This window comes from Lutra lutra, chromosome 1 (assembly GCF_902655055.1).
Source record: "Lutra lutra chromosome 1, mLutLut1.2, whole genome shotgun sequence".
Classification (NCBI taxonomy): Eukaryota; Metazoa; Chordata; class Mammalia; order Carnivora; family Mustelidae; genus Lutra; species Lutra lutra.
The window spans coordinates 128582303-128605398 of record NC_062278.1 but is presented as its reverse complement, the minus strand read 5'-3'; the positions used below and the strand labels follow the sequence as shown (position 1 = coordinate 128605398).

General features: G+C 35.2%; 1 protein-coding gene and 1 non-coding gene across 4 annotated transcripts in view; one reads left to right on the top strand and one right to left on the bottom strand.

Annotated features, from left to right (window-relative positions):
* STAG1 (stromal antigen 1) overlaps positions 1 to 23096 on the bottom strand; it is a 452889-nt gene that overhangs the window by 224914 nt on the left and 204879 nt on the right. For all 3 annotated transcript variants that reach the window (XM_047736238.1, XM_047736228.1, XM_047736246.1), the window contains one exon: positions 9445 to 9541. In XM_047736238.1, the coding sequence (XP_047592194.1) occupies positions 9445 to 9541 (97 nt within the window). The remainder of the gene's footprint in view (positions 1 to 9444; positions 9542 to 23096) is intronic.
* Positions 14186 to 14288, top strand: LOC125089952 (U6 spliceosomal RNA). The gene has a single exon (XR_007124108.1). It is a non-coding gene; the product is annotated as a U6 spliceosomal RNA (small nuclear RNA).

Here is a 23096-nt window from a genome sequence, read left to right as displayed (position 1 = left end):
AATGACTAACAGAACATAATAATAAAAAAGAAAAATCTGGAAAAAAAAGAAGTACAAAACAATCAGGAAACAGTTAACAAAGCAACATTAAGTACATACATATCAATAACCACACATTAAACATAAATGGACTGAAATGATCTAACCAAAAGGGCAAATGTAAACTAAAAAAAGACCCATCTACAGGGTGACTACAAGAAACTCACTTCAGACCTAAGAACAGCTACACACTGAAAGTGAATAAAGAGAAAAAGATATTCTATGCAAATAGAAGACCCCCCCCCAAAAAAAAGCTGTGATAGCAATATTTAGATCAAACAAAACAGACTTCAAAACAAAGACTAAAACAACAAAGACAGACAATACCTAACGGTAAGGGGATAAATCCAGCAAGAAAATATAACAATTTTAAATATCTATGTACTGAACATGGGAATACCTTGATACATTAAGTAAATATTTAGAGGCATAAAAGGAGAAACTGACATTGATACAATAATAGTAGAGGACTTTAACACCTCACTTATATCACTGGATAAATCATTCAACCAGAAATTCAATAAGGAAATTCTGTCTCTGAACAGCACAATAATAGATGAGACAGACTGAACAGTTATATACAGAACACTCCATCAAAATTTAGCAGAATACAGTTTCTGAGTGCAAAATAAAAGATTCTCCAGGATAGATTACATGATAGGCCACAAAACAAGTCTCAGTAAATTTAAGAAGACTGAAATCTTATCAAGCATCTTTTCCAATCACAACACTATGAAAAAAAACTTGAAAAAAACACAAACACCTAGACATTTCTAAACATTCTACTAAACAACCAATGGGTCAAGAAAGAAATCAAAAAGTACATCAGAAAATAAACTGACATAATTGAAATTAGAAACAGAACAGTTCAAAATATTTGGAAAAGAAAAACCAGTTGTGCTAGAGAAGTTTATAGCAACACAAACCTACCTCAAGAAACAAACAACAAAAAAGCTCAAATAATCTAAACTTACACCAAGAGGAAACAGAAAAAGAACAATTTTAAGCACAAAGTTAATAAAAAGAAAAAATAAGAACAAGAATGGAAAAAACTTAATTACAAACAAAATAAATAATAGAAAAGATCAATAAAACTAAGATCTGGTTCTTTGAAAAGATCAAGAAAACTGATAAACTTTTAGTCATATTCATCAAAAGAAAGAGGACTTTTTAAAAACCAGAAATGAAAGAAATTACAGCTAACATCATAGAAATACAAAAAGTAAGAGACTGCTTCAAAACACTATATACCAACAAATTGGACTACCTAAAAGCAATGGATAAATTTCTAGAAACACAAAATTTTCCAAGAATGACTTGGGAATGAAAAAGAAAATCTGGGCCAATTAGTAGTAATGAAACTGAATCAGTAATTACTAGCAATGAAACTGAATCAGTAATCAAAAATTCCCCAAAAACCAAAGGCCAGAATCAGATAGCTTCACAAATGAATTCCACCAAACATTTTAAAAAAGAGTTAATACCTACCCTTCCCAAATTATTCCAAAAAGTTCAGGAGGAAAATAATGTTTCTAAATTCATTCTCCAAGACCAGCATTACATATATACCAAAACCAGACAAAGAAACTAAAGAAAATTATATGCCAATATCCCTGATGGATATATATGTAAAAATCCTGAACAAAATATTAGCAAACTTAATTCAATAATGTATTAAAAGGATCATTCACTATAATCAAGTGGAATTTATTCCAGGGATGCAAGTGATGGTTCAATATCTGCAAATCAATCAATGTGATAAGCCACATTAACAAAATAAAAGGTTAAAAACCTTTATGATCCTCTCAAGAAATGCAGAAATAGGATTTGGCAAAATTCAAACTCCACTCACGATAAAAACTCTGAAGAGAATACAGAATAAACACTCCTCAACATAATAAAGGTCATATATAATAAATCAGTTAACATCACAATGGTAAACAGCTGAAAGCTTTTCCTTCAAGATCAGGCACAACACAAGGATCTCCACTCTCACTGTAAATCCTAGCCACAGCAATCAGACAACAAAAAGAAGGAAAATTGTTAATTTGTTAATCCAAATTGTTAAGGATGGAGTTAAGCTGTTATTATTTGCAGATGACATGACACTATATATAGAAAACCTAAAGATTCCATCCAGAAACTATTAGAATAAATAAAATCAGTAATGTTGCAGGATACAAAATTAATATAAACAATCAGTTATGTTTGTATACACTAATAAGTAACTAGCAGAAAGAGAAATTTATAACTGCAGCAAAAAGGATAAAATACTTAGGAATAGATCTAACCAAAGGAGGTGAAAGACCTGTACCCTGAAAACCAATAAGACACTGAGGAAAGAAACTGAAGACAACACAAACAAATGAAAAGATACAAAGATTTAATATTGTTAAAATGTCCATACAACCCAAAGCAATCCACAGATTCAATACAATCCCTATCAAAATATAAATAGCATTTTTTTTTTACAGAACTAGAATAACCCTAAAATTCATATGGAACCATAAATAACTCCAAATAGCCAAAGCAAACTTGAGAAAGAAGAACAAAGGCAAACGTTATCAGAATTCCTGATTTCAAACTATACTGCAAAGCAACAGTAACCAAAACAGTATAGTACTGGCACAAAAACATATACACACATCGACAGAAGAGAACAAAGAGTACAGAAATAAACTGATGCATATATGGTCAATCAATCTATGACAAAGGAAGTAAGAATATACAATGGTGAAAAGACAGTCTTCAATAAACCATGTTGACAAAACTGGGCAGCTACATGCAGAAGAATAAAACTGGACCACTTTCTCTGTTTAAAGATTTTTTAAAGATTTACTTAGCTGAGAGAGAGAGAGAGAGAGAGAGAGAGAAAGCTGGACTACTTTCTTTCACCATATAAAAAATAAAGTCAAAATGAATTAAAGACCTAAATGTAAGACCTGAAAACATAAAACTCATAAAAGAAAACATAAGCAGTAAACCCCTGAACACCAGTCTTAGCAGTACTTTTTGGATTCTATCTCTTTGGGTAAGGGCAACAAAAGCAAAATAAACTGGGACTACATCAAACTAAAAAGCTTTTGCACATTGAAGCAAACCAGCAATTAAACAAAAAGGCAGTGTAACAAATAGGAGAAAATATTTGCAATTATATATCTGATGAGGGATTAATGTCCAAAATATATAAAGAACTTACAAAATTTAATCCCCAAATAATCTGATTTAAAAATGGGCAGAGAACGTGAATAGACACTTTTCCCTTGAATACATAAGGAACATGAAAAGATGCTCAACACTAATCACCAGGGAAATGCAAATCAGAACCACAATGAGGTATCACTTCACGCCAGCCAGAATGGCCAATATCAAAAAGATAAGCAATAACAAGTATTGGCAAGAGTGTGGAGAAAAAAGAAGCCGCATTGCACTGTGAGAATATAAACTGGTGAGCCACTAAGGAAAATACTGTGAAGGGTCCTCAAAAGATTAATAATAGAAATACCTTATGATCCAGTAATTCCACTTCTGGGTATTTACCTGAAGAAAATGAAAACACTAATTTGAAAAGATATGCACACCTATGTTTACTGCAGCATTATTTATAATAGCCAAGATATAGGAGCAACCTAAACATCAATCAATAGATGAACAGGTAAAGAGAGTGTGTGTGTGTGTGTGTGTGTGTGTGTGTGGTATATGTGTACACACACACACACAAACACAGACATGTGCACATGCTCAACAGAGTATTACTCAGCCATAAAAAAGAATGAAATCTTGCCATCAGCATGGCAAACTGATGGACATCCATATGACATGGTTGGATCTAGAGGGTATAATGCTATGTGAAACAAGTCAGACAAAGAGAAATACCCTATGTTTTCACATACAGGTGGAACCTAAGAAATAAAACAAATGAACAAAGAAAACAGAAACAGACTTGTAAATATGGAGAACTGACGGTTGCCAAAGGGGTGGAGGGAGGAATTAGGTGAAATAGGAGAAGGGGATTAAGACGTATAAACTTCTAGTTATAAAATAAATAAGTCACAGGAATGAAAAATACAGCATAGAAAATGTAGTCAATAATACTGTAATAACTTTGTATAGGTGAGAGAGAACTACATTTATCATGAGGAACATTTCATAGTGTATATCAATGTGAAACCATTATGTCATACACCTGAAATTAATATTGTATATCAACTACACTTCAATTTAAAAGAACGTATATTCAAATTAAGTGTCATCCTTTCACCCCAATTCCCTCTAGACTTTCCACCTCATTTACATACACACACTACACCCTGCAGGTAGCCAGTCAATATTCTGTTTGGTCTTTCCTGTTTCCATTTGCTCTAGAGAAGGTACATATATGTATTCCATTTTCCCCTTTCTTCCAAAGAAAGTTGCACACTGTAGACACTCTTGCACTTTGCATTTCGCCCTTAAAAATGTATCCTGAAAATCTCCCTACATCAGTCCATGGAGATCTTCCTCAATCTTTTTTACAGTGGAATTTTACAAAATTCCATTGTATACCTCCATGACAATTTACTTTATCACTCTCCCATATATGAGTATTTAAGTTGTTCCCAACATTTTGCCATAGCAAATAATATTATATTAAGTAACAATGTGCCTTTATTTTCTTAATTCTGGAGGTGTATCTTCATGGCAAATTTACAGAAGTAGGATGACTGGCTGGATAAAAACAAATGTAGTTTTGGTAGCTATTGCCAAATCTCTTTCCATCAGAGATGTATCAATTTTTATTCCAAGGAACAATGTAACAATGTCTATTTTCTAATAGCTTAACCAACAGAGTATTGTAATTTTCAAATTTATCAATCTGATAGGTGAATCTCAGTGTAGATGTCATTTGCCTTTCTCTTCTTTCCTATGTTTTAAGATATGCTTACTAAATTTTCATTAGTATTTGGGTATATTTCTGGATTTTTATTATATTCCACTGATGAGAAAGACAGTGTGCTTTCTTCATTAATCATATTAAGATCATTCTATGACTTTTATCAAAATGTTCTAAAATCCATTTTTTCAAATGCCTCTTCAGAAACCAAGAAGATACTAGATAGGAAAATTGGCAAGGGGTGGAAACAGAGAATTCAAAGAAAAAGTAATAGAAATAGCTCTCAAGTCTCACTCAAAAGAGAAATACAAATTAAAATCATCCATATACAAAAATTAACCACAATCAACAACCTAAATATAAAGCTGTAACTATAATACAGATTTTCCTTCACTTATGATGGGGTTACAACCTGATAAGCCCAACATACATAAGTTGAAAATATTAAGTCAAAAATGCACTTAATACTTCCAACCCACTGAATATCATAGCTTAGTCTAGCCTCCCTTAACTGTGCTCAGAACACTTCATTAGCCTACAGTTGGGTACAACTTTCTAATACAAAGACTATTTTTATAATACAGTGTTGAATACCTCATGTAATTTACTGAATGCTGTACTGAAAGTGAAAAGCAGAATGATCGTAGAGGTAAAGAATGGTTATGAGTGTATTGGTTGTTTACCACCAGTTATTACCTGACTGACTAGGAGGTGTGGCTCACTGCTTCTGCTCAGTATCAGGAGATAGCATCCTATCACCTATCTCTAAGCCCAAGAAAAGGTCAAAATACAAAATTCAAAGTACAGTTTCCATTGAATGCATGTTATTTTTGCAACATCACAGAGTTAAAAAAATCACAAGTTGAGGGGCATCTGGGTGGCATAGTCAATTAAGCATGGGACTCTTGGGTTTCAGTTAGGGTCGTGACCTCGGTGTCATGAGATCAAGCTCCACCCTGGGCTCCATACTCAGCGTCGAGCCTGCATAAGACTGTCTATCCCTCATCTCTTTGCCCCTCTCCGCCACCTCTCTCTAAAATAAATAAATAAATCTTTAAAAATAGATTTTTAAAAAATCACAAGCTGAACCATAGTAAGTTGGGGACTGTCTTTATTTGAAAACAAAAAAAAGGATAAATCTTCATGCTCTTTTATTTAGTAATGGATTCTTAGGTTTATGAATCTAAAAGCATGAGCAAAAAATTTTTAAAAAAAGATGAAATGGACTAAATTAAAATTTAAAATGAGCACAAAAGGATATCTTTAAGAAAGTGAAAAGACAAGCTACAAAATGGGAAGAAAGTAGTTCCAAGTTATATATCTGATAAGGGCTTAGTATTCAGAATATACAGAGAACTCTTAACAATGCACAATAAAAGGAATACTAATTTAGAAATGAACAGATGACTTGAATACACATTTCTTCACTTGATCTTAGCCAAAAGGCCGAGAAGTGACTGAATACACATTTCTTAAAAAAAGATATACAGAAGGCCAATAGACACATGAAAATCTGTTCAAGATCACTGATAGTTGAGGAAACACAAATCAAAGCCACAACGAGATACCACTCTAAACCCACTAGGGACACTTAAAATAAAAAAAATTGGAAAATAGCAAGTGTTGGCAAGGACATGGAGAAAAGGGAACCCTAGAGCACGGTTGGTGGGCACGTAAACTGGGGCAGCCACTGAGGTAAACAATATGGACAGGAGGTGAAGAAATAAGAATCCTTTTAACATTTTTTACAGGAATATAAAATGCTACAGCTGCCGTGGAAAACAATTTGATGGTTCCCTATAAAAGGAAAATAGAATTACCATAGGATCCAGCAATTCCATTCCTATGTATTTAACCCCCAAAATCAAGAAACAAGTACTCAAACAGAATTTTTTCATAAATGTTTATAGTTGTGGAAATAATCCAAATGTCCACCAACAGATGAATAAATTTTAAAAATTGTGATCTATATCACAATGTTATTCAGCCATTAAAAGGAATGAATTATAGATACATGGCACTACCTTGATAAACCTTGAAGACATTACGGTTAAGTAAAAGAAATCAGACACAGAAGGTCAGATGTTGTAGAACTACTTTTATATAGGATGGCCAAAACAGGCAGATCTATAGGAACAGAAAGGAGATTAGAATTTGCCAAGGGCTGAAGGAGGAGAGGAGAATGGGAATGAGTAACTTAATAAATATGAGGTACACTCCTGGTCTGATGAAACGTTTTGATACCAGAGAGAAGTTGTTGCTCAACATTCAACATTGTGAACATGGTAAAAGTAGCTGAACTGTACAATTTTAAATGGTTAATTATAATAAATAAATAAATAAATAAATAGGCTAATGTATGTTAAGTGAATTTCACCTCAATTAAAAAAAATCACATCGGCACATCATTTTTACATCTTTCATAAGGCTGATCCCAAAATTTGATAAAAACATTGCTGAAGAAACTAAGAAGAAACATTCTCATGTATTACTAATGGGAATAAAAATAGGTACAATTCCTATAGAAGTTAGGCAATATCTGATATAATTTTACAAACACATTTTTCTACATTCTTCCACAAAGAGCAAATAAGGTATACACAAATTAATTCATTACAGTACTGTTTGTAATAGCAAAAGACTACAAATAATGCAATGGGTTTTAATAGAAAACCAGTTAAATTATTGTACATACACACAAAAGAATGCTATGATGCTATATTAAAAAAGCTCCTTATACATGAGTATCTTTTGTGTAACAGTGGTGGAGAAGGAAAGAATATATATTCCTACTTAAACATACAGAAATTAGATAAATAATGCCAACAGACAGATAACTGAATATACAAAGTAGTTAAACGCAGTTAACTCTATGGAGATAGATGGGAAGGCAGGAGGTGGTAAGACTTTTTGTTTCATATATTCTAAAGCTTTTTGGTCTTTTGAAAACTGGGAATGAATTAAAAAAGGAAAAAAAAATTTTAAAAAAGGAAAAAATGTAAAGACTGCCAGTTGATTTAAAATCAAATCCAAATCAAACAGAACACTTACCACAGATTACATAATACACTTAAACTACTTTATCACTCAGTTATTGCCTTTAAAACTACAAAATTAACAAAGTCACCTTCTTCCAAATAGCATAATCTCCTGCCACTCTTCACCAATCTCAATGCTCTCAGATTAAGGTTCAACCTCTATTTATGCCTAAGAGTGTACCTTGTTTTCTTGTCTTAAGGCAGTTATACATAATGTGTTAACTTGGACCTTTCTCATCCCCTTTAACTTTCTTTTTCTCAGCCTCAGTCTCACCATGGAGTTTCTTTCTCTGAGATGCACTTTCTTACAAATATTCTAACATTTACACATACACAGAGATACAAAGCCTGGGCTAAATCAGAAGTCTCTCTTTGTAATTACCATAGTGTCTTGTCTTTAGAGACACAGAGACCAGACTGAGACAAGCCTGACTCTGAATCTTGAGTTTGGCACTTAAACTAACTGTATGATATCCAAAAACTCACATCAACCCTTTAATCTCAGTTTCGTGATCTATAAAATCATAACTGCCTGATCTGACTATTAAATAATATATTAAATGAGCAAATTCTTGTAAAACACAAAGCCAAACACATATTGTCATTAAACTGTAACCAGTGTTGTTATTCTTAAGAAGGCACTATTGGTATATTTTCCTCTCTGCTCCTTGTAATAAAACCTCCTTTGAAAACTACACGTACTCTAATACTGCAGAGACTGTCTTGAGTATACTCTGGGAGAGTGCTTAATACAGGATAGGTGTTCTGTAAATATTTGATAAACTATTTGTGTCAATACTGTGAGTGACAAACAGAAGTAAAAAAGCCTTCAAGCTATCAACTGTATTAGTGATCTTAAGATCACTGTACTTTCTGTGCTGAAAAGCAAAGAATGCTAATTTACCAGCTGATTTCCCCCATGTAACACATTATAATCTGTTAAGATTTATCTATTCGCGAGAAGAAAAATATCTATCAATATGATAAAAATAAAATTACATTTTATTTTTTAAAAACTGTCTACAGATTCCCAATGGATGAATAACTTAAGAAACCTGATTCTGGTACTTATGTTACTTAAAGCAAATTATTAAGCTTCAAGTACTTCATCTATACATTGAGGACCAAAATATTAACAAGGATATAAAGTAATGAATATTAGCAGATAGCAAAATTCCTAATGTGGAGCATAAGTACAAATAAGATCAGTAAATATTAATTATAAAAGCTTGTGATCTAAAAAGTCAGTTCACAAATTGAAACAAATTTTAGATTTCCTTCAAATTTTCATAAATTTTTAGAACTCTTGTTATTTCATAGCAAAACTGAACAAAAACAAGATGAAATATCCTTAAATAAGAATAACTTTTCTTATCAGAAAAAGATCAGGTCATAGTTATAGGATGGATTATACATAACTAAAGAAAGATGAAGTAAATTTAACACTGTTGGACTGACAGATTCAATGTAATTATTTATCCCAACATTATGTACCTCGACATCCTGAACACTGGATAAAAAAGTTGATTAAATCCAGAAGTGCGATGTCCCTGTCTTGCTTATATGATTCAATCCAGTCATCCACCACGGACTGTAGAAAAAAAATATATAAAAATGAAAACTTCAAAATAATTGATATTACAGCAAATAAATTTTTTTAAAAGTTTGTGATTTTTATCTGTGTGTGTCTACTTAATCTTTCTCTGTAGCTAAATAAAACTAAAGATTCCTTTATTTTTAAAGGTAATTAAAAATATGAGTTACTAGGTTTCAAAAATTTGTTTAGACCACAATATATATATGACAAGTCTATTACTAAGCAACTATAGATACCAATATTCAAACCATACTGTGAAAATAACACAAAAGCTACACTAAGTACACTTATACATAGATAGAAATTTTCTAAGTATCAAAAAAAAAAACCTATTTCATTAGTACTGCATAAAAAGAATACACACCATATATAACCAAATGAATTTTTGTCTGGAATGCAAGAATGAGTCAGTAGTAGGAAATCAAATAATTCAATTTATGAAGTAAAGGAGAGAAATTAAATGATCATATTACTAGATTTCAAAATGGTATCTGATAAAATTATGCAACCAAGCTTAGTAAACAACTCCTAGAAAAACTAGTTAGATGAAATTAATATACAAACAAGGTAAAGACAAAGATTAAGATATATTTGTTGAATTGCTCAAGACATTTCAACTCAAAAAGGAACAAGGCAAGGATGTTTTAAGATTTTAGTTAAAACAAAAATTAGTAAAATAGTATTAAAGAAAATTCTCCCTTTTGAATTTTGAAAAAATTACCTAACAGTCTCTACTAAAATGACTAAAAAGATTTACAATGGAAAAAATCTGACAAGACAGGTGATAAAAGATAAATGTATAAAACAACTTTTAGATATTAGCAATATGTAAGAAATATAAACGGATGAGCAGCCTGTTCACAACTACAATTATCTAGGAATAAATTCAAGAAAGGTATAAATGTTATTGCAGAAAATTATGGAAACTCAAAGGATATGGGAAACCACCTAAATAAGTTTCATATATGGAGTTAAAAAAATAAAAGCCTTATAGGTCTATCAATAAAGTCTTCCTAAACTGTTAGGCAAATTTATACTGATTCCATATAGCATACTTGTAGGCAATACTGTTTGAGGTTTCCTTTGGTGGGTATAGAGTATCAGAGAAAATGTGTGACAGCAATTTTTAAACACTCTTATATTTTTACTTCTATATGAACATACAATTATATACAGTAAAATGTATGAAACTTCAGTTACACCTTGATGAAATTTTACAAATACATACACCTGGGTAATCCTAATCATCATGAAAATATAAGACATTTCCAAAACGGAAATGGCTCCCTGATGCTCCCTTCCAGTTAAAAAACATTCCCAGCTCAAAGGGTTTAACTATTATTCCCCAACAGTGGACATGTTTTTGAAATTCATATAAATAGTATCATTTTTTATGTTTGATTTATTTTAATCAAAGCTGTATCAGTTGTTATGTGTATTAGTTTTTTTTTTTTTTTTTGCATTGCTGGGTAGCATTTGATTGTATTAACATACCATAATTTACTATCCATTTTACTATTTAAGGACACACTACTGTTTCCATTTTAAGGCTATCATGAATAAAATTGCCATAAACATGATTGTACGTATTTTGACGGGCATAAACTTTGTAGCAAACTTATTAACACATAGAATACATGTGTATAGATGGTTGGTAGATAATGCTATACAATTTTCCAAAACAAGTGTACTAAGTTATACTTCCATCAGCAATTTATGAAATCTATCAATGTATGAGACTGGGTGTTCCACATCCTCACCAATACTATGTGTCATCAATACTATTAATTTAACCACTCTGAGCATATGCCTTCTTTAATGACTTCTTACTACTGAGGAGCAACCACATTCCCTTTTTCCATGTGAAAGAGAGGACTTTTTTTAATTGCTAATGTATACAACACTCTGTTTCTCTGTCTCATCACATTAGTGTCTGCAAGGTTTTACTTTAAAAGTAAAGAGAAAATCAGAGAGAATATTACAGCTGTAGAAGAGGATACAAAGAAAAAGAGGCTACCATGAAATCTGTTCAAGGTTCAGCTCTCCTGAATAACGTGTCAAGGACACATTGGCTAATAATGGTGGTGAGGATAAAGAATGGATAAAGCAGGTCAAGTGATTTTAAGACTCACAACCCAAGCAGAAATGCTTTCTGACCAAGGTAAGGAAGTATGGCACAAAGCTAAAGAGGAAGCCATTTCTCTACTTCTACATGAGGCCCATAATTGCGAAAACACTCTGAACATGGTGAACACATTTTAATTCCCAAAGTGACAGTATGAATGGATAATCCTATCAGTTATATGTGAGGAGTCCAAAAACATTCTGAATAAAACGAGTAAACAGGGACTTAAAGTCCTGTTAAGTACTTAAAGTAGTAAAATTTAACACAAAGATATTAAAAACAACATAGACAGCATGTAATACAGGACTAGAAAACATAAGAAAATAGAGTGCAGAAATAAATCCAGGTATATACAGAACTTAAAGCTGTGACAAAAGAGATACTTTAATTTTTGAGGAAAAGGAGTGGTTAATTTAATAAATGATTCTGGTATAATTGGTTAATGCTTCTGAAAGGAAAGATTTTAAAAGTTATCAGAGAGGGGTAAAAGCCAAAGAATCTTAAGAACTAAACTCCAGAGAGATAAATCCTTCTTGAATTAGCAGACATTGGTGGTTTTCAGAGGCAATGCCAAGTATGGGCATAGGTTGGTAGATTACATAGCATTTCACAATATATAAGGCCTTGGCTTGGTCTAGGGGACAGAATAAAACAGAAAACTACATAAGACACATCAAAATTAAATTGTGGGGAATCTTCACTAGAGAAAATAATTTTTAAGTAGCCATATGGTACATACAGGGGACAAAAGGCTAAGAAATATGGCACACATTTCATCAAAAAGAATAAAAGAATAAAAGCCAAGGGATAATGGAAAGACGTATTTAAATACTGAAAGAAAAAAAACTGCCCATCATTTGGTGAAAAAACCCAGCTTCCCGTAATCCCACAAAGATCAATAACTGGACAGCAGTCCACAAACAACTCCAGGAGATACCTAGAGTCCATTTAGAACGTTTAAACAACAAGAAAAGTGAGAAATCATCACACAAGAAGGAAGGCAACTTCATTTTGCATGCATAATCCCATCTCCCAAACTAACACCCCTTCACGGTGCTCAGAAGGAACTTCCCAACTAAAAAGAGTTTGTGTGCTAGGAGAGGAAGAATGTGGTGAACATCCAGCTCCCCCAGCCTTGTAGGGCAGTGTGCAGAAGTCTAGCTTTGGTTTCACCCGTAGATCAGCAACCCATAGATGTACTGAGCTAGCTAAGAACAAAGAATAAAAGCAAAACCTATTAATACCAGACAAGCACCAAGAGCAATCACGGTTCACAGAGATCTACTCTGCAGACAAACTCCGCATATTTTACTACCGGCAAAGCCAAACGTTGGCACAGCCACTGTGGACTCCAGTGGATCTTGCCAGATTTCTCCCCACAGATATTTCTGTTAGCCAAAATCAGCTACCTGAGTCTCTCCCTGAAACTTTCTCTTGCCACCACCAGATATGCCCCACAGCCATGCAGGATCTCTATGGCTGCAGAAGTGTAAGAGGCCAGTCACCTGAGTCCCTCTGCAGTCCAATGGGAGCCAAGGAACCACATATGCAGCCAATCTGAGCATCAGCTAGGTGAGTATAAGACACCAGCCTAGTGCCACTTCCCATTATTCAGCGCTGTTCCCACTCTCAGAGGTAGCCTCTCTAGCTATGTACCACTGGCCTAACACTCATCACTGGTCTCCACTGCAGCATGAATGCCCAAGGCTAGAGAAATATGCAGCCACTGGTGAGTGTACCAAAAGCCAAGAAACCCTGTAGCTACTGGTAGGCTCAGATCAGACCCTGCCTTCTGTCACTGTCTGGTACCATGTTCCCACAACCCCTCTCCCCCAGCCCAAGCCCCATCCATGGCCTCCCACAGTGTGAGTGCCTGGAAGGAGTATGCAACCACAGGAGACCACACTGCCAGCCAGGGCCTCTACAGCTACCAGTGAGTCCACATTTGGCTCTAGCCCTTGCGACCTGCACTGATACTTATTACTATAACTGTGTCTGAGGCAGGTCTCTTCCACTGCATAGACAACTGCAGCTACCCACCACGGCTGAGTGTATGCACACCACTGGCTCTGGCCACGATCACTGTCTGCCTAAGTCCCTAGATACCAAACCTGAAGGTGTTACTTAGAACCCAAACAGCCCTTGCAGCCAGTACAGATCTTCCACAGTTCCCCCTAAAATCTACGCAGTTGTCAATGCAGTGGAACATGGTGGCCTGAACCAAAAAGACATCATGCCTTCCTGGACCGAGTGCCACCACATGCCACATTTCTCACCCTACACCAGCAGAACAAGGTCACTGCATGATTAAGTGTGCCCTCACACACAGGTAAAAGGCTCCCCTTATGGAAGAGGTAACTGCTTCTTCATGCACAGACATGAAAACACAGCTTCAGGATTATAAAGAATCAAGGAAATAGGTCTCCACAAAAGGAATGCAGTACACCTCCAGTAAAGGCCCAAAGAAGTCCAGATCCAGAAACTGTTGGACAAAAAATTCAAAATAGTTTTTTGTGCTTGCTTCTGTAGCACATATACTAAACTGAAATGACACAGAGATTACCATGGTCCCTATGCGAAGATGGCATGCAAACTCATTAAGCATTCCATATTAAAAAAAAAAAAATTATACACCTAGTCAGAGAGCTATAAGACAACAAAGATAAAGATATCAGAAAAACTATATAATAACAAAATTAGAAGTTTAACAAGAAAAAGAAAACAAAGAACAACAGAAATTTTGGAACTAAAGAATACAATGACTATAATAAAAGAATTAAATAAGATTTTCAACAATGAACTTGAATAAACTGAAGAGAGAATCAGTAAGCTAGAACACAGATCAAATAAAATATCTAAACATAAGAGCAAAATGAAGAGTGAGAAGGAATGAAGACAGCGTATGGGCTTTGTGGCATACTGAGAAATAAGATATACATCACTGAAGTCCCAAAGGGAAAAGGAGAAGAAAATGTAGAAAGCTTATTTTAAAAAATAATGGATCAAATTATTTTATTTCTCTTTTGATTTCTTTTGAAACACTGTTCAATAGCATGTTTTATCTCCACAAATGTATGGATTTTCAGTTTTCTTCATGTAATTAATTTCTAGTTTCATACTATTGTGGACATAAAATAAATATGCTTGATATGAATTTAATCATCATTAAGATTTGTTTTCTGGCCTAGCATATGATCTATCTTGGAAAATAGTTCCATGTGAACTTGAGAAGAATGTGTATTCTGTTCTTTTGGATGGAATATCCTGTAAATATCTGTTAGGACTATTAATTTGGCCTAACCTGTCATTTAAGGTTTCCTTACTTACTCTGTATAAATGATCTACGAATTGATGTAAGTGGCGTATTAAAGTCCCCCACAATTATTGGATTGCTATACATTTCTCCCTTTAGGTCTATTAGTATTTTCTTTATATATTTAGGTGCTCCTATGTTGGGTGTATAAATATTTACAAATGCTACATTACCTTATTGGATTGACTCCTTTATCATTATGTAACATGATCTGTTATCTCAAATTACAATCCTTGTTTTTAAAATCTACTTTGGCTGGTATAAACAGAGCTAATCCAGCTTTCTTATAGTTTTCATTTGCATGGGATACCTGTCTCCTTCTCTTTGATTTAAGGCATGAGAGTCCTTATATCTAAGTAGAGTCTCTCACCATGTAGATGGATTTTCTTTTTGTTATCCATTCAGTCTCTTCACCGTCTTCTGATTTGCAAATTTAGTCCATCTATATTTTAAAGTAATTAATGATAACTAGGTACTTAATGCCATTTTCTTAATTATCTCCTCCCTAAATCTTTGTAGTTCTTCTCTATTATTTTCTTCTTAGCTTAAAAAACAGGAAAATGGAAATTTAACATACCAAAATTTATGGGGTGGGGCAAAAGCAATTCTAAGAGGGAAGTTCACAATGATAAATGCTTCCATAAAGAAACGATAAAAACCTCAACCTCAAATAAATAACCTAACTATATACCTAAAGGAACTAGGGAGAAAAGAAAAAAGAATAAAGCCCAAAGTTAGAAGGAAATAATAAAGATGAGAGTAGAAATAAGTGAAATAGAAACTAAAGATAACAGAAAAGATTAATGAAACTAAGAGCTGCTTCTCCTAAAAGTTAAGCAAAACTGACAAACCTTAGAACTCGTCTAGAAGAAAGACAACTCAAAATCAGACATAAAAGACGTTATGACTGATACCACAGAAATAGAAATGATCATAATACTATGAATAACCATATGCTAAGAAAATGGACAACTTAGAAGAAATGGATAAATTCTTAGCAAATAAACCTGCCAAGACCAAACCATTATCTAATTGAAAACCTGAACATGTACTAGTAAGGCGGCTAAGTAAGTTATGAAAAGCCTCCTAACAAAAAACAGTACACAAGTCAGCTTCACTGAAGAATTCTACCAAACATTCAAATTAGGATTAATAAAAATCCCTTCTAACAGAAGAGAAGGGAACTTTACCAAACTCACTCTATGAGGAAAGCATTACCCTGATACCAAAACAAGATAAAGATACCATGCAGACAGGAGAAAATGGAAAGATAAATTCAAAATGCAAAAATAAACTATCAATCAAGAATACTTCACCTAGTAATGTTGTCCTTCAAAACTGACAAGTGAAATAAACAACTTCGCTAAACAAAAGTTGAGGGACTTCATCACCACAAAACCTGCATTACAAGAAATGCTGAGAAGAGATTTAAACAGAAAAAAAAGGACATTGTTCGTAACATGAAAACATGACAAAATACAGAACACCTGGGTGGCTATTGGTTAAGAATCTGCCTTCGAGGGGCGCCTGGGTGGCTCAGAGGGCTAAGCCTCTGCCTTCGGCTCAGGTCATGATCCCAGGGTCCTGGGATCAAAACCCGCTCTCTGCTCGGGCTCTCTGCTCAGCGGGGAGCCTGCTTCCCCCTCTGCCTACTTGTGATCTCTGTCTGTCAAATAAATAAATAAAGTCTTAAAAAAAAAAAAAGAATATGGCTTTGGCTTAGGTCATGAGCCTGGAGTCCCAGGATTGAGCCCTACATCGGGCTCCCTGCTCAGGGAGGAGTCTGCCTCACCCTCTCCTCCTGCCCCCACTTGACTCTCTCTCTCCCCAATAAATAAAATCTTAAAAAAAAAAAATGACAATACAGGACACACTATAAACGTAAGCACACAGTCAGACTCAGAATCCCTAGTATTATAATATGGTAGTGTGTTAATTACTTTAGTATAAAGGATAAAGGACAAAAACATTAAAATATTAAATATTAAAACTAGTTATTACTTTAACTTTAATAAATACACAATATAGAAAATGTAAATGTGACATCAGAAACATAAACATCAGACTGAGGGGAATCTTGTAGAGATATCTGCATGCTCATGTTCACCGCATCATTTTTCACAAAGGCCAAAATACAGAAACAACCTAAGTGCCAAACAACGGATGAATGAATGAGGAAAATGCAGTATCTATACACTGGAATACTTTTCAGCCAACACAAAGAAGGAAATCCTGTCATTGTGACAACTGGATGAACCTTCAAGTCGTAATGCTAAGTGAAATAAGTAAGAGAAAAAAATATACTGCCATGATTTCCCTTATACAGGGAATTTTTAAAAAAAAAGGCAAATCCAGAGAAACAGACATAGAGTGGTAGTTACCAGGGACTGGGAGATAGGGGAAATGGGAAGGAATCTGTCAAAGGATATAAACTCCCAATTATAAGATTAAAAAGTTTGGGGGGGCAATGTACAGAATGAGGATTATAGCTAATCACACTGTATGCTATAATCTTAAATGTCTCACCACAAAAAAAAAAAAAAAAAAAAAATAATACAAGGGGATGGGATGTTATTAGCTAATGCTATAATGGTAATCATTTTGCAACATACAAATATATCAAAGTTATACACTTTAAATGTACCCAAAAAAAAAGCAAGATAAAAACTTTTCAGACTAAGAAAACTAAAACAAAACCAAGGAAATGGACTAACATTCCTCTTCAAAGACAAAGACCATTTAGACTGGATAAAAGAACCCAATCACACGATATCTACAAGAGACACACTTTACATACAGAATGAGCTTAAATAGGTTCTACTGAAAGAATGAAAAAAATATGTATCATGCAAACCTTAACTATAAAAAGCTGTTATGACATACTTATATCAGATAAAAGAAAAAATTAAGACAAGGAGTTTTACAAATATTAAAAGAATGATTTTATAATAATAAAGGGGTAAATTCATTATGAAGATACACATTATGAAGAAAACACATTATTAAAAGCTATAGAATACAGCTAAAACAGTGTTTAGAGAAAAATATATATAAAATATTTATTTATATATATTTATATATATATTTATTTAAATATAAATATTTAAATATTTATAAAAGAAAGGTCTAATTCAATGATTTAAATGTCCACCTTAAGAAACTATGTTACAGAGAGAAGAGACAAGATGACAGAGAAGTAGCAGGCTGAGATGACATCCAGACAAAGGAGTTCAGCTAGATAGTTATCAAACCATTCCGAACACCTACAAACCCCACAGGGCAGCAAAGAGAAGAAGAGGAGCAATTCTAGGAACAGAAAATCAACCACTTTCTGAAAGGTAGGATGTGCAGAGAAGCAAATCCGAAGGGACAGGAATATAAACTGCGGGGGGAGAGGCTGGCTCACGGTGGGAGGGGCCGGCTGCTGGCATGCAGTGGAGCAGCTACCACAAAATCTGAACTTTTAGAAGTCTGCTCCACTGAGGGACATCGCTCCAGAAGCTAAGCGGGAATGGAGCACTCACGGGGACATGGTGCCTCAGGTCTCCTGCAGTCACAAAAGGATCGAGGCTGTCTGAGTAGAGCAGAGCTTGCATGTATCACAGCTGGTAAGCCAACTACAGAGATGGAGCCGAGGAGTGTGCTCTCAGCTCGGGGTTACCTTAAACTGTGATCCACGGAATAGCTGGGCCACTGCTCATTGAGCAGGGACCCCACAAGTGGCATGTCTGGGGAGATTCACCTTCCTTGTCGGAAGGCAGACATCTGCTTGGTTTGGAGACTCCAAATGGGGCTGTGCACCAGAGACACAAACACGTGGGACCGGGTGAGCCCAGAATACGGCTGGAGACCAGGAATACAGGAGAGATTAACCAATTTTCTCTGAGGGCGCAGTGAGAAGTGGGGCCCTAACTCTTGGCTCCTCCGGGTGGAGGATGGGAGGCCACCATTTTCATTTCCCTCCTACAGAGCTTTAAGGAAAGCTTTCAAGGAACAAAAACTCCCAAGAGCAAACCTTAGCAGATTACTTAGCCCGGCCCCTGGCAAGGGCGGTGCAATACCGCCTCCGGCAAAACCATTTGAGAATCACTGCAACAGGCCCCTCCCCCAGAAGACCAACAAGAACATCCAGCCAAGACCACGCTCACTGATCAAGGAGAAAAACGGAATTCCAGAAGAGGAGAAAGAAAAGCATGGAATTCATGGCTTTCTCCCCATGATACTTTGGTCTTCCAAAGTTAATTATTTTAATTTTATTTTTTTCTTATTCAAATTTTTAAAAATTTTTCCTCTTTTAATGTTTTTTAACTAGTTTATCTTAACAATAACTTTCTAAAAAATCATTCTAAACCTTCATTATCATAGTCATATTTTATCTTCATAGTATCTAACTTTATTTTTTGTATATATATAGGTTTTTTCCTTATAAAAAAATTCTGGGATACAATTTCTTTCAACAGATCAAAATATACCCTAAATCCAGCACAGGGCTTTGTTCTAGTCTCCAGACTGATCAAATTCTCTCCACGTTCTTTTTCTTTCTTTTTCCAACCAACTTATCAATTCCTTTTTTAGATTTTTTTTAAAACTTTGCATCTTGGGACGCCTTCGTGGCTCAGTTGGCTCAGGTCATGATCCCGGATTGCCAGGATTGAGTCCCACTTCGAACTCCCAGCTCCATGGGGAGGCTGCTTCTCCCTCTGACCTTCTCCACGCTCATGCTCTCTCTCACTGTCTCTCACTCAAATAAATAAATAAAATCTTTAAAAAAAAATTCATCTTTATAGTCATATTCCATCCCTTCACCATATTTACTCTTATTTTGGTGTACATATAAGTTTTCCTTTCTTTAAGAGTTTGGGAGGTAGTTTCTTCTAAGACACCAAAATATACCCAAAATCAAGTGTGTGGAACTGTTCTATTCACCAATCTAATACATACATATTTTTTTCATTTTTAGAACCCTTTTTTCTACCCCGCAATTGGGGGTCTCTTCTGATTTGGTTAACATACATTGTTCTGGGGTCTTTCCCACCCTTTTAGTATTTTATTCTCTCATTCAACTATTCTTATCTGGATAAAATGACAGAAAAACTCACCACAAAAAAAAGAACAAGAGGCAGTACCGATGGCTAGGGACCTAATCAATACGGACACTGGTAAAATGTCAGATCTAGAGTTCAGAATAACAATTCTCAAAGTGTTAGCTGGACTCGAAAAAGGCATGAAAGATTATTAGAGAAAACCTGTCTGGAGAAATAAAGGCGCATTCTGGATAATAAAAGAACTAAAATCTAACCAGGCTGAAATTTAAAAAGCTATTGATGACATGCAATCAAATATGGAGGCTCTAACTGCTAGGACAAATGAGGCAGAAGAAAGAAGTAGTGATACAGAAGAGAAAATGATGGAGAATAAAGAAGCTGGGCAAAAGAGAGACAAACAACTGCTGGACCACGAGGGGAGAATATCCAGAGATAAGTGATACCATAAGACAAAACAGTATTAGAATAACAGGATTCCAGAAGAAAGGGGGGGGGAGGTGCAGAAGGTATACTGGAGCGAATTATAGTGGAGAATTTCCCTAATATGGAAAAGGAACAAGCATCAAAATCCAGGAGGCACAGAGAACCGCCCCTCAAAATTAGTAAAAATAGGTCCACACCCCATCATCTACTAGTAAAACTTACAAGTCTCAGTGACAAAGAGAGAATCCAGAAAGCAGCTCAGGACAAGAAGTCTATAACATACAATGGCAGAAATAATAGATTGGCAGCAGACCTATCCACAGAGACCTGGCAGGCCAGAAAGGACTGGCATGATATATTCAGAGGAGTAAACGAGAAAAATATCCAGCCAAGGATACTATATCCAGGTAGGCTGTCACTGAAAATAGGAGAGATAAAAAGCTTCCGGGACAAACAAAAATTAAGAAAATTTGCAAACATCAAACCAGCCATACAAAAAATATTGAAAGGGGTCCTCCAAGCGAAGAGAGAGCCTAAAAGTAACAGACCACAAGGGAACGGAGACAATATACTGTAACAGTCACCTTACAGGCAATACGATGGCACTGAATTCACATCTCCCAATAGTTACCCTGAATGTGAATGGGATAAATGCCCCAATCAAAAGACACAGGGTATCAGAATGTATTAAAAAAAAACAAGACCCATCGATATGCTGTCTACAAGAAACTCATTTTAGACCCAAAGACACCTCCATTTGAAAGTGAGGGGGTAGAAAATAATTTACCATGCTAATGGACATCAAAAGAAAGCTGGGGTGGCAATCCTTATATCAGATAAATTACACGTTAAGCCAAAGACTATAACAAGAGATGAGGAAGGACACCCTATCATACTTAAAGGGTCTGTCCAACAAGAAGATGTAACAGTTTTAAATGTCTATGCCCCTAACCTGGGAGTGGCCAATTATATAAACCAATTAATAACAAAATCAAAGAAACACATTGACAATAATACAATTACAGTAGGGGACTTTAACACCTCCCTCACAGAAACGGACAGATCATCTAAGCCAAAGATCAACAAGGAAATAAAGGCTTTAAATGACACACTGGACTACACGGACATCACAGATATATTCAGAACGTTCCATCCGAAAGCAACAGAATACACATTCTTCTCTAGTGCACATGGGACGTGCTTCAGAATAGATCACATCCTGGCTCACAAAATCACGTCTTAACCAGTACCAAAGATGGGATCGTTCCCTGAATATTTTCAGACCACAATGTTCTAGCTCTGAAGCGAGAACTCAATCACAAGAGGAAAGCTGGAAAGAACAGAAATACACGGAGGCTAAAGAGCATCCTACTAAAGAATGAATGGGTCAACCAGGAAATTAAAGAACTGAAAAAATTCAGGAAAGAAATGAAAATGAAAACACAACTGCTCAAAATCTGTGGGACACAGCAAAGGCAGTCCTGAGAGGAAAGTATATAGCGATACAAGCCTTTCTCAAGAAAGAAGAAAGGTCTCAAGTACACAACCTAACCCTACACCTAAAGGAGCTGGAAAAAGAACAGCGAAGAAAGCCTAAACCCAGCAGGAGAAGAGAAATAATCAACATCAGAACAGAAATCAATGAAACAGAAGCCAAAGAACAGTAGAACAAATCAATGAAACTAGGAGCTGGTTCTCTGAAAGAATTAGTAAGATTGATACACACCCCCGGCCAGACTTCTGCAAAAGCAAAGAGAAAGGACCCAAATTAATAAAATCGTGAATGAAAGAGGAGAGATCACAACCAACACCAAAGAAATACAAACAATTTTAAGAACGTACTATGAGCAACTATACGCCAGCAAATTTGACAATCTGGAAGAAATGGGTGCATTCCTAGAGACATATAAACTAACAAAACTGAACCAGGAAGACAAAGAAAACCTGAACAGACCCATAACCAGTAAGGAGATTGAAGCAGTCATCAAAAATCTCCCAACAAACAAGAGCCCAGGGCCAGACGGCTTCCCAGGGGAATGCTACCAAGCATTTAAAGAAGAATTAATACCTATTCTCCTAAACTGTTCCCAAAAAATGGAAATGGAAGGAAAACTTCCAAACTCGTTTTATGAGGTCAGCACTACCTTGATCCCAAAACCAGACAAAGACCCCACCAAAAAAGAGAATTACAGACCAATATCCTTGATGAACACGGATGCAAAAATTCTCATCAAAATACTAGCCAATAGGCTCCAACAGTACATTAAAAGGATTATTCACCCCGACCAAGTGGGATTTATTCCAGGGCTGCAAGGTTGGTTCAACATCCTACAACTCAATCAATGTGATACAGTACATTAATAAAAGAAAGAACAAGAACCGTATGATACTCTCAACAGATGCTGAAAAAGCATTTGACAAAGTACAGCATCCCTTCTTGATCGAAACTCTTCAGAGTGTAGGGATAGAGGGCACATACCTCAATATCATCAAAGCCATCTATGAAAAACCCATGTCGAATATCATTCTCAATGGGGGGAAACTGAGAGCTTTTCCCCTAAGGTCAGGAACACGGCAGGAATGTCCACTATCACCACTGCTATTCAACATAGTACTAGAAGTCCTAGCCTCAGCAATCAGACA